This window comes from Tenrec ecaudatus, chromosome 3, assembly GCF_050624435.1.
Source record: "Tenrec ecaudatus isolate mTenEca1 chromosome 3, mTenEca1.hap1, whole genome shotgun sequence".
In the NCBI taxonomy this organism is placed as follows: domain Eukaryota; kingdom Metazoa; phylum Chordata; class Mammalia; order Afrosoricida; family Tenrecidae; genus Tenrec; species Tenrec ecaudatus.
In genome coordinates, this window is record NC_134532.1 from 105,610,735 (window position 1) to 105,623,415 (window position 12,681).

Below are 12,681 nucleotides of genomic sequence, written 5' to 3' on the forward strand. Positions count from 1 at the left end.
GAAAAATTAAGAGAGAAGTGGCATCTTAGTCAGCATCAAAGAGAACAATTCAACATCTGCCCTGAAGTATACTACAGTCAGTGATAGGATAATACCCATACTTCTATAGAGGAGACCAGTTAATATAACTATTACTCAATTTAATGAACTTAACAACCAATGCCAAAGATGAAGATACTAAAGATCTGTATCTATGTCTGCAGTGTGAAATAGATCAAACATGGAACCAAGTTACTTTTATAATGATGAATAAATGGAATTCATAAAAATAGAGGTATTGGCCTATGCAAATGTACTTATATGGCAATACACTGAGGAAGTGGACAGACTTTGGACCTCTGCTCGAACCCTTCTTCAACAAGAACACTGTGTTCTAACAACCTGGTATTTGCAATCCTCATCCTCCTGGCATGATTGCTGAAGACAAAATGGGTGCATAGGCAAATGTGAAGAAAGCTGATGGTGCCCAACTATCAAAAGATATAGCACCTGGAGTCTTAAAGACTTTAAGTTAAATAAGCAGTCATCTGCCAGAGAAGCAACAAGTCTACAGGGAAAAAGTACACCAGTCTGTGCTATCATGAAGTGTTGATGGGATTGGGGAACAGGCATCAGAAGACCCAAAACAAACAAACAAACAAAATCATATTGTTAAGAGCAAGGGGGATAGGAGCAGAGACCAAAAACCCTCTGTAGACAATGGGACATCCCTCACAGAAGAATCATAAGTAAGGGATGAGTCAACCAGGGTGCAGTATAGCATCCATGAAATACGCACTATTCCTCTGGTTCTTTGAGGCTTCTTCACCCCCCACTAGTATGACCCCAGTCCTGCCTTTCAGTTCTGGCTGGACTGGAGCATATGCAGTTAAGAGCTCAGGACATATGGAATGCAGGTCAGATAAACCCCTCAAGTACAGAAAAAGTAGTAATACCAAGAGAGTACGGGAAAGGTGGGGGGAGGAGGGGAGCGGGAGCCAATTGCAAGGATCAAAGTTAAACACACACACACGACCAACCAGGGGGAAGAATAACAGAAACGTGGGTGAAGGAAGACAGTCGTCAGTGTAAAATATGAAGATAATTATAATTTATCAAGGGGTCACGAAAGGGAGTGAAAATGAGGAGCTGATACCAAGGGCTCAAATAGAAAGCAAATGATTAGAAAATAATAATGACAACATATGTACAAAGATGCTCCACACAATTGATGAATGGATTGCTATAAGAGCTGTAAGAGCCCCCAATAAAATGATCTTTAAAAAAAGAAAAAGAACTATAGCATTGGTGGTAGAAACAATACCTTAGATCATATGATAGAATTTGGTAAAGCCAATGATTTCTTTCTGGAAAACACTATTTTTTAGCATCATGAGAGCTACACAAAAAACAGTGAACTACACAAGAATAAAACTGATTACCTCTGTTAAAAGGGATAATGGAGAAATTCACTATCATCAGGCAGAGAAAGGCCATTAGCCGACTATAAAATAGACTATCAGGTATACCTACATAAATTCACCTTTGTCTTAAGAAAATTAAAGCAAGTATAGGAGTACAGGGATATATATAAACTTTAGATATACGGATGGATTTTGAGCTCATGATTTAATTGCAAGCCCTAATCAAATGATCAATTTGATTCCTGTGTATTTCACATTTTTATGAGTAGCTCTCACGTTGCAGAAAAAAGTAATTCCAGGGGGAAAATCACTGTCTTTAACTTCAGAAATAGGTTTGGCCTACTATGTTTGAGACAAAGAACAAAGATTTCCCCAAAATTGCCACAAGACCTTGAAGAAAAAATTACCGTATGTCATCCCAGTCATTTATTATAAAACAAAGAAGATTTATAATTATGACCTGGCAGATATTGGGAATATGGATGAAACTGTCATGACTTTTGATCTTCCAAGCAAGTTTAGAAGAAAAAAACCATTTCTCTCAAAACCACAGGAAATGAAAAAAAAAACAAAACACTTTACAGTTGTTCTGTCATGTTTGGCTAATGGAACTAACTGTATCCTGTCATTATTTTCAAAAGAAAGACCTTACCTAAAAAGATCAATTTCCCACCAAGAATTACTGTGCGTGCACGTGTTAAAGGCTGGATGGATGAAAACGGAACAAAAAAACGGCTGGAAGAAATTTGGAACCGACGACCAAGAGCAGCCTTAAAGAAAAAGCCATCGTTACTTGTTTGGGATATGTTCAGAGCCCACCTATCGGATGACATAAAAAAATTGGCAAAATCTAGTCAAGTTACTTTAGCCATTATTCGAGGTGGGCTTACTTACTTACTGCAGCCTGTGGATGTATCTTTGAATAAGCCTTTTAAAGACCATGTACAAAGGATGTGGCATGAATGGATGTCATCTGGTCAAGCCCGACTAACAAAAGGAGGAAATCTCATGAAGCCTGACATAGAGTTAATAGCAAAGTGGGTTCGAGATGCACGGGAAGACATTCCAGAAGACACGGTGTGACGTGCCTTCCAGAAATGTAGTATTAGCAATGCTATGGATGGCAGTGAAGACTGCGCTTTGTATGAAAATGACAGCAGTGATGGTGATGGCGGCGATCTCAGTGGGGACAGCGTCTAGGATGACCTCACACCAGCTGAAGCTCTGCACTGGGATATGTATGGATGATGACGAGGAATCCAGTTTTGAAGGATTTTAACTCTTTACATTTTAGCTTGATTGTTGATTGAGCTCAGAGAATAGTACTCTTAAGATATCATTGTTGATACCTTATTGTTTTTAATTGAACTATTTTCCACTTACTGTGCTGGTTTACTAATGTTAAATGACTTGTTATCCTTTTATTTAGGTTTTTATTTAAAATAAATACTTAAGTACATTGTCCCACTGATGTCTCAATTTTTAATAATTTTATTTTCATTTGTTTTGATTATTAAAACTCACCATTATCTTCTGCATTTTCCACCCTAGGCTTATACTCGAGTTAATCCGTTTTTCTGGTTTCCCAGGTTATAATTAGGTACCTCGGCTTATACTTGGGTCGGCTTATATTCAAGTATATACGGTAAGTCCTATAGCAAAGAGTGGTGGAGAAATCAGATTATACTCAACTAACTGAAAAAATAGCTTCATGGGTTGCTGACAAGGTCGGCAGTTTAAACCATCAGTGGCTCTGTGGGAAAAAGCTGTGGCTTCTACTCTCATAAAGAGTTAGTTTCAGAAACTCACAGGGAACATTCCAGCATGTCTTACAGGGTCACTATGAGTCAGAATTGATTCAATGGCAGTCAGTTTGTTTTTTGGTTTGGGGCTTATAGGTTTGTCTTAAAACAAGCAACCATCTAAGTGAAGTATCAGCTAATTCCACAGAGAAGGAGCACACTGACTTATGTGATCCAAGGATTGTAAAGAATGAAACACAATGTCACATGAGTGAATTGTATTATAGCATGAATTCTGAGCATCTGGTTTTCAGAAAGGTATGATGACAGTGAAAATTCAAAATCGATTTATAGAGTCCCCACACAAATTAAGGCTATATTGAACTCTCTCAAAACATCAACAAGGGATTTGAATAATCTTGCCTTCAAACTTGAGTGCACTGAATTACTGCAAATATAGTTAGGCTAAAATTTAACATATTGTCTCTCCCTCCCCCTTTTGATCCATATTTAATTTGTTTTACCTTCTATTTTCTTCTACTTAAATCTTTAGAGAAAGGTTGGCAATTCAACAGCAACATCTTAAACTGACTAAATAGAGCTATGGGGCAGTAAGCTACATAGATGTAAAATGCGATCTAGATTCTTTGTAGTTCTTAAAATCTAGCTAGATATTGTATATTCACATTATCAATTTACACTGAAAATAATTTCCTGAAAGAGAAAAAATCCTCAGCAAAAAAAAAGCTTATTTTAAAATAAAATATTTTACATAATGTCATTAAAGTGTACGGATCACATTTGTAAAGTTAGTGTACATCAGTGGTTCTCAAAGTATGGTTCCCCGACAGCAACAGCATCACCTCAAAATGTTAAAAATTACATTTCCAACCTAGTGACAAAATTGAAAACTCGTCCTATAATCTGTGTTTTAACAAGCCTGGCAGGTGATTCTGATGTGATCATTACATAGAAGATGGTTACATGGAAAATACAGTATTTTAAAGATATAAGAAGACACAGGTACAAAGATTAGGATGGGCTGCTGTTTCTGCACTCTAGGTTTAGGGGGGAAAGTCTACACTTTGTTGAGGCTTCTGGGTTATCTAGTCTAGTTCATCTGAGTTTGAACATGGAGGAGAATCTGAACAGGATCTTTGGCTGCTAGTATACGTATATACATTGGGCTTCTCCCCTGTGGGAAGGACAGAGGAGGAGGAGGGTACCAGGCCAACAGACTAACTTTCCCACTGACACCGAGTCCATTCCAAATCATGGCAACCCTGTATTGGGTTTCTGAGGCTGTAAATCATTACCTGAGCAGATAGTGTCAATTTTCTTTGTTGGAGAAGCTGGTGGTTTTAAAGAGTCAACCCAGTGCTCATTCAATAGAATCACCAGGGATTATTAGGCCAACAGAAGACGAGCTGAAATCCCAATTCCTCCATCAAGAAACCACAAACAATATCACTAAGATTTTAAAAATAATCAGCATTCCAAGGTTCCACTAAGCTGCCTTCTGAATTCTTCTGACCTTGAGAAAACATACCCATCAGCATCCACTCATTTATTAGGGCACTCAAAATGGGCTGTAACCCATTTACCATACTTTCCTGTCATTTTCCCTCTATTTAAGAGAGAAAGAAGATGAAAAAAAAATCCTAGAGGTGGGAGATGTACTAATATAACCACCCTCTTTGAGATATCAAATAAAATTAAATAGACACCAGTTTCTGCATAGTTTATCCAGTTGTAAAAGACGAATGACAAAAGATGTAGCAATATTCACAACACAATCAATTATAGGACAATCCACATTATATTTGGCTTTGCCACAAGCCAGTTATTTAGCCTTAAGTAGGGCACTACAATGCCATGTATTTCCTTATCAGAGCAATATATTCTATTTTGAGAAAAACTAAATTAAATGTTGGTGTGAACTATGTGGTCATAGAGGCTCAAACCTTATTAAAGTTTCTAAAATTTGTCTTCTGAAAAATTTCTGTACCCCTTTATTCCAAATGTGAAATTCAAATCCCACTGTCAAATCATTTCCAGACATCTGGAAAATCTAATCCATTTGCAGTGTAAGATACCTAAGCAATAACAATTAGGCTGTTATTAGTGAACCAGGTGCTCTAAGCAATCACTTGCTGGGCCGTATTGTTTTAGTGTCACTCTTCCCTGTAAAATTATAGGCATTTGAGAAACTCAGTAACTTTTAGAACACTAAGATCTAGTTTATTATATTCAATGAATGTACTAGAGAAGTCCCAATAGAAACACATGTATTTCTAAACATATAAAACCCTACCATAGTAAGAATAGTTGCAGGAGTACAAACAACCATTTTTAAATAATTCTTAATTGAAGAAAACTTAATGGCACATTGAACTAAAGACAGCCCTTTAGACTCATACTCTAACGGAAATTTGGATGATAATAAATATACTATTTATTTACACATTAAAATTAAAAATAACTGTTATAAGGGCTGCCAATCATACATGTACGAGTTTATTTCAAATGAAATGTGTTACATGCCTGTACAATCAGTGGATGGCTATAGACAAGTTCTTCTTGATTGTACATTTACTTGGCTTTGTTTCATGGTAATGCCTACAGAAAAGAACCAATCAAAGCAGTGCTATTCCAAGCTATCTGTTGGGCCAGTTAAATTCAGGGGAGAGAGGTTGGTTCAGATGGTTATGGTGACTATTAAAAACTAACCTTAGTAGATTTTTCTCAAAGGACACACAACAACTACAGGGGCTTTTAGGAAAACTTAAAACTAAAACTATAAAGGCCAGGAACATGGCACTGAGGCATTTTTCCTACCAAAACAATGTGCCTGCTTAACGCTTCAAGGGTAACAAAGGCTGTCTCATGAGAAATTCGTTAGGAAACCTTACTCCAGCCAAGCTGATGCCCTAATCTTCTGATCTATTTTTATGTCACAAATGAAAAAAAAAAATTCAAAGAAGCACTCTTTGAGGCCCACAAGGATGCCTAAACTGCCATTTTGATGTGTTATAACTCCAATAGCATAGGATTCTTCTGGGAAAAGTTGGAGAAATGCAAACATTGCATTCAGAAGTACAGAACTAGATGGAGCTAGAGAGAGAATATGTTAAGAAACAATAGCTACGTATTCTGATCTACACCAAACCAAACTCACTGCCATCAAGTCAATACCGACTCATAAGTTCCAAGCACATCATTACTCTATGAGAAATAGCTGCCTTACTGTCTTTATTCTGTGCCTGCACAGTAAAAAGTCTCCATTATGGCCCTGACAGTTTTGTTGGTTCTGATTGTTTGTTTTTTAATGGCATGAGTAAACCTGGAAATAAACTATTTAGCAGAAGTACTGAAAGTGACGATTTTCAGAAGGAAGTGAAAAACTAGTTTTAATAGTGAAATTATGGGACTGGCTTCAATTCCCTGATAAATGACATATGATGGAAAGTTTAATCCTAAATTGATCTTAAGTTAGACAATCACCACAACAATAGATACTTACCATAAGTATGGCTACTGATCATTTTAAATAAATAATAAACAAACTAAGATGAAGAATAAAGCTATCAATAAGTCTACTGACAAATGAACCACTGGAGGGAAGGGGGAGGAGGGGGGACATAGTGTAGGTCTGCCTTACAGAGCAGGTTTTCTTACAGCTCCATTAACTCCATCTTTGAAATGCAATAGCAATAAGAGATGATTTTCCTAAAACAACCAAATTTGCTCCCGAATTTAAAATGAGTTGGCTCCCTAATTTGATCAAACTTACCATCTCATTTTTATGTCCTTCAGAGTGGGACATAAACTTTTTGGTATGTAAACCAAAAGCTCACTGCCATCAAGCCAATTCTGACTCATGGCAACCCTACAGGACAGAGTCGAGCTGCCCCTGTGGGTTTCTGAGACTGTAACTCTTTACAGGAATAGCAAGCCTCCTCTTTCTCCTGAGGAATGGCTGGTGGTTTCAAACTGCTGACCTTGTAGTTAGTAGGTCAATGTACAACCCACATATGATTCTCCAAAGAAGTTGTATCTTGACACAGATGGGGTTCTCCAAGAGCGGAAATCAACATGATAAAAACTGGTATATTTAATTGAATTCATGGAATCTAAGCCTGCCCCAACCCAGTGTTCAGAGATCTGAGACATTTTTATTGTTATTGGTTGTTCTGGAGGATGGTAGGTGGGGAATAGAACACAGAAGATTCTGCTTTTAATCAAAAATAAATGCATGTAAATTCAATAAAATTAACCATCTAAACATTCTCCTGACATAATGCCAAGGCCCACTGCCATCAAGTCCGTTCCAATTTACAGCAACTCCACAGGACAGAACAAAACTTCCCCAAAGCTATAATATTTATGAAAGCAGGCTGACACACTTTTTTTGGGTTGGGTGGCTGATGAGTTTGACCTGCTGACCTTCTGATTAGCAATTTAAGTGCTTAGCCATGATGCCACCAGAGCTCCATCTAATTCACTGTAACTGCTGCCCCGTCAACTGACTCATAGCTATCCATAGGGCAGAGTAGAACTGGGAGGAGGGGGTGGGTGGGTTCCAAGATCATAAATCTTTCTGGGAGCAGACCATATCATCTTTCTCCCAGAGTAAATTACTAATTATGATTAGTAATCCAATGCTTAACCTACAGGGCCACCACTAAAGTGATTACTTGATCTAGAATCTGTTTCTCTGCTAGTCTATTGACCATGTAGCAGAGCGATCTGTCAGCATCTCATGGATGCTCATTCAAAGCAGGAAATCCTTCCAGGTAAGTAGCTTATCTGAAAATAAAGGGATTTTGAGAGTAGCTATGTCATAAAACAAACCATCTTATCTCTCCCCAAAATAAAAAACGACTTTGTATATATATATATATATATTTTTTTTTTTTTTTTTAATTACAAAAGTGTTCAGCAAACCTTACTTCTGGTAGTGGGCTGGCCGGTTTGGTTAGGATCCCTCCGACATAAACGACGTTAGGCAAGGTGGGTCTTGGAAATTCCAGAGCTATGTCAGTACACAGCATCCACAAGCTGGACCCATGGACCAAATCATACATGGACTTCTCCGGCAGCAGCTTGTACTTCTGCATTATCCGTTCATATTTTGGAAGAACCAGAAAGCTGACTCCTAGTCTGGAAATGAGGTAAATGCCGGTGTTTTTCATTCTTTGCAGCAAGTTCATGTGGTCTGTGAGGAGTGAGTTAAACTCTGGAACATAGGCCAAAGGAGCAGGAGCACCTACTTCAGCAGGATACCAGAGGCCAGTTGAAAACACAGCATATTTAACCCCTAAAAGATGGGCTATCACAAATCCACAAATGTCATTCGGGTCCACCAGCAGCAGGTCAAACTTCTCCTTTTTCAGACCCTGAATGAGAGCATGGTTACCAACTATCATATCACAGTTCTTAGTATAGTGATCCAGTATGTCAAACAGTTCGATTGCTGTCAGTCTCCCAGAGAAAATATTTTGCATTTTGGACTGGAGGAAAGCATCCGAGGTGGTACTGTTAAAGATCCCTGGGTAGCGCCGGAGGCTGTAATGATTAGATGGAGCAATCTCTCTGCCATCAGAGAGGAGGAACACTGTGTGGTGGCCTCGCTCATGCAATGCAGAGGCAAGCGTCTTGAAAATGTATATATGGCTTTCAAACATAATTGGCGGCACGATGATGATTTTGGCAGCCTTCGCTATTCCCATAGCACTCCACAGGAGCAAGAAATACGGAGTGTAGGACTTCATAGCTGAAATGACAACCAGAAAACAGCTTACAACTGGATGAAATCATTACAATTAACAATGCATACTCACAAAACCTTGTTTGTTTTCAAAGTCTGACTACCAATACTTAATGTGAACCACCTACTCTTTACCTAGAAGCCCTGGTGCTAGCAACAGTTGCTAAGAGCTCAACTGCTGACTGAAGGATTGGCAGTGAACCCACCCTTATCCCCAGTATCTGCAAGATAAAGACCTGTTGATAACTTCTCTAAAGATTACAATCAAGAAAACACTATAGGAGAGTGCTACTTAGTCACCAGGGGTAGCTCTGAGTCAGAATCAACTTGACAAGACTCATCACCAACAACTCTTTGCCTAAGAAATAATTTTTTTAATTCATCCTATCCCCCTCCCCTTTATTTGAACTATCCTTTTATTTGTGGAAAATCATTTTAAGAATAGAACGAGAAACAACGGTGCCACCAAACTGAAACATACAAAGTGCATCTGTTTGGGATTATTAATAATGGGGAGAAAAACGTAGGTTATTTTTTTATTTGAAATGAAACTGCTATAGGGGCGGACAAATGCTACTTCTCACTTTCATAATACCTGTGAAATATTTATTTTTCATCTAATTTAGAGTCAATATTATATCAGGAAGGAAAACTAGAATTTTTACTTCCCAGGTATATCAACACGTTTCTTTTATTTAAATCATCTTTATCTCAGCACTTAGATTCTCAATTATGACCAAAGCATACCAAAGTAAGATTGTGTTTGAGAAAATAAATAATCCAAGAAGTAGTTCTGTGGAAACGACTATGCCTTCACATACAGAAAAACATTATCTTTCACATGCCTTCCCCTTGACATAAATACCATAAGTATCCTAGCATTCTTTACATAACATAAATTTTCTGATTGATTTCAGGAAGTGAAAGTTTTGCTAGAACAATTCAGGAAAGTAACTCTCTCTCAGTAAACATTAAGTGATTGATGAATAAATATGCCCTCTACTTTGCCAAGCATGATGTCCTTCTCTGGGAACTGGTCTCTCCTGACATGTACAAAGGGAGCACTCTGGTCATACTTCCAAGAAATATCCCACAGTGTGACAAATTGACAGATTAGTGATAGTCTCTGACAGATAAGTGATAGTCTCTCTACAATATACTATAAATAAGTATTTTTCATGCAGAAGACATATAGCATGCAAATTCCTCTATCCTATTCAATAGAATTCAAACTCTGACTTTAGATTAGCTCCCAAACAGAGAAAAGATCTAAATAACAACTGCCAATGCAAACTGGGCACTTTTATTTCAAGGAATTCCAGAAAGATTTATATACAGCACCAAATCAACACGATTTTTACCTATTATCATAGATTAACCACCCTATTCCCACATATTCTCACCATTTAAAGGTAGCATTAACAAGTGTATCTAGTCTATAATTAACCATTTCAAGTAATCTAGAACAAAAATTAATAGTAAGAAAATCACAGATTCTATCATATTTCATCATATTACAGGGTGCTTTTTTCCCCCTCCCTTGCTCCAAGAACATGTTCAAACTATTTCTTAGTAAGCTGAAATTGCACTATGAAGGGTATATATAAAAATTAATATTACAAATTTATAAATAGCCTTATTAAATGTTACTTAAATCACACTTTTTTCCCCAAAATTGGAGAAAACATTTCCTGTGGCCATAAAGTAAATTTATTCCACAATCACATGATCAATGAAGGAAGAGAACTAAGTACACTCAAATTTTCTAAGCTTTTATTCAACTGCACTACTTCCTCAATGCATCTCTGATACTATCTTCTCTCATTTCGAAAGAAAGAAATAACTCATTTAAGTGGACTTACTACCAATTTCAGTTGTGAATTTTAAGCAAAACAATAGCTACTCCCCACCGCTGGAATCGCTGTCTGCATGTCCCACAAGATGCAACTGATAATGAATCAATAATAAGCGACTGTGCTATCCACTGGGTTTTGCATTTTCAATGGTGAAAAAGCAGAAAGGCATTCAAGGAGTAAGAAGAAAAAAAAAATGGATATCAAAAGAGACTCTAACACTTGCTCATTAAGGAGACTAGAAACTGATGAACTCAGAGTGAACAGAATTCCTAAGAACATCTTGAGAAAACAAACCATTTTAATGAAATACGCAAAGACCTAGATTAAAAATCAAAAAGGATGAACATGCTCAACATATCATGGTATATTCATTATTCTTCAAAACAATTAATTAAAGGTATCAAAACCAAACTCCCTGCCATTGAATCCACTGCTGACCCATAGTGACCCATAGCACAAGGTAGAACTTTCTTGTGAGTTTCCTAGACTGTTACTCTGAAGTGGAGTAGAAAGGCTTGTCTTTGAAAATGTACATTGATGTGAATATTCTTTAAAAGAGCTGGTACACACTATTTTAGCTTTGTAAATCAGAATTTACAGCATTTCTGTACAAAGATGTGCAATGAATTCATTTACAGCAGTAAATACGCAACAGCCAGAAGACAGGAATAGATTAATCTAATTAATAATAATTTATAGAGGAATATGATTGAAATATTAAATATATTACAATTACAAATCACTATATACCTTGAATTTTTAATATTAGAGGTTTACAGGTTCAAACTATGGGTTGTACGTAAGTCATATGTTCATAGCATCATAGACATAAAATATGATTAATCACAGCCAGCAACACACAAAACTGTACTCAGTGTTATTAAGTTGATTCCAACTCACAGCCAACAACAAAGTCAAATATCAAACTTATTTCAGCGTCAATTTTCGGTTGAAAATTTGTGTCGTTTGCTTCCTTTACTTTTTCACACTTATTTGGATATTTTAAGTTCCCTAGTAACTATATATTAAATTTAAACCTACTCCTTCATGTTGGGATGCATTTCCTACTCAAATAATTAGAGTCTGCCTTTGACTCAACTATAATTCTAACCACACTCTCATTATGATTTGTGCAAAATACCTCCTAATGATAACACAATGTTTTCTCTAGTTTGCTTATTTGATTGAATTTCTCAACAAGAATATATACTCAATATTAATCCTTTGCTTCTCCAAATTATCTCATGGCTTATGGTATACTAGGGTTACTATATAGTATCAAGTAAAATGCTCAATAACAAAGAAAATTCAAAATTAATTTTTGGATATTCAAATACACACCCTTTCTTTATTTACATTAAAATTATTTCTATGTCCGTATCCAAGATAGAAAACAGTAAAAAAAATTCATACTTTTTACATAATAGATGTACCCTTCCCTCAACAAGAGGGAAGCCATTAATATCTAAGAGTAGAATAATCTTGGAAAAATGAGAATTTTTAGTAGCACTTGACTTCAGATGTTCCATGTTAAAAGCACTCCATTGCAAAAAAAAAAAAAAAAAAAATCCCCCTCAGGCCAAAGAAGAGGATTTAAAGTGTCACAGCACCCTTCCTCCCTCCAGGGGAAAACACAGACTAGCCTTGTTTCTTTCTTTCCTTGACGTAAGTGATTAAAACCCTCCAAACCCAATCCATTGCCTACATGTCCTACAGTCAATTTCTACTCAAAGAGGACCTATAGTACAGTGTAGCGTTTTCAAGACTGTAAATCTTCATGGGGTTAGACATCCCGATCTGTTTCCTGAGGGGAAAGATGGTCGGGTGTGTTAGAGTGGCCGGTGGTTTTGAAAGGTTGATCTTAGGGTTAGCAGCTCAGTTTAACCTACTGCACCATCAGCACTCCTATA

At 36.9% G+C, this 12,681-nt stretch overlaps 1 protein-coding gene across 1 annotated transcript in view; it reads right to left on the reverse strand.

Moving 5' to 3' along the window:
• The window catches only part of UGT8 (UDP glycosyltransferase 8), a 73,290-nt gene extending 64,371 nt beyond the window's left edge, over nucleotides 1-8,919 (reverse strand). The window contains exon 1 of the mRNA XM_075544841.1: nucleotides 8,098-8,919. Coding sequence (XP_075400956.1) covers nucleotides 8,098-8,919 — 822 coding nt within the window. The remainder of the gene's footprint in view (nucleotides 1-8,097) is intronic.
• Nucleotides 8,920-12,681: the final 3,762 nt, after the last annotated feature.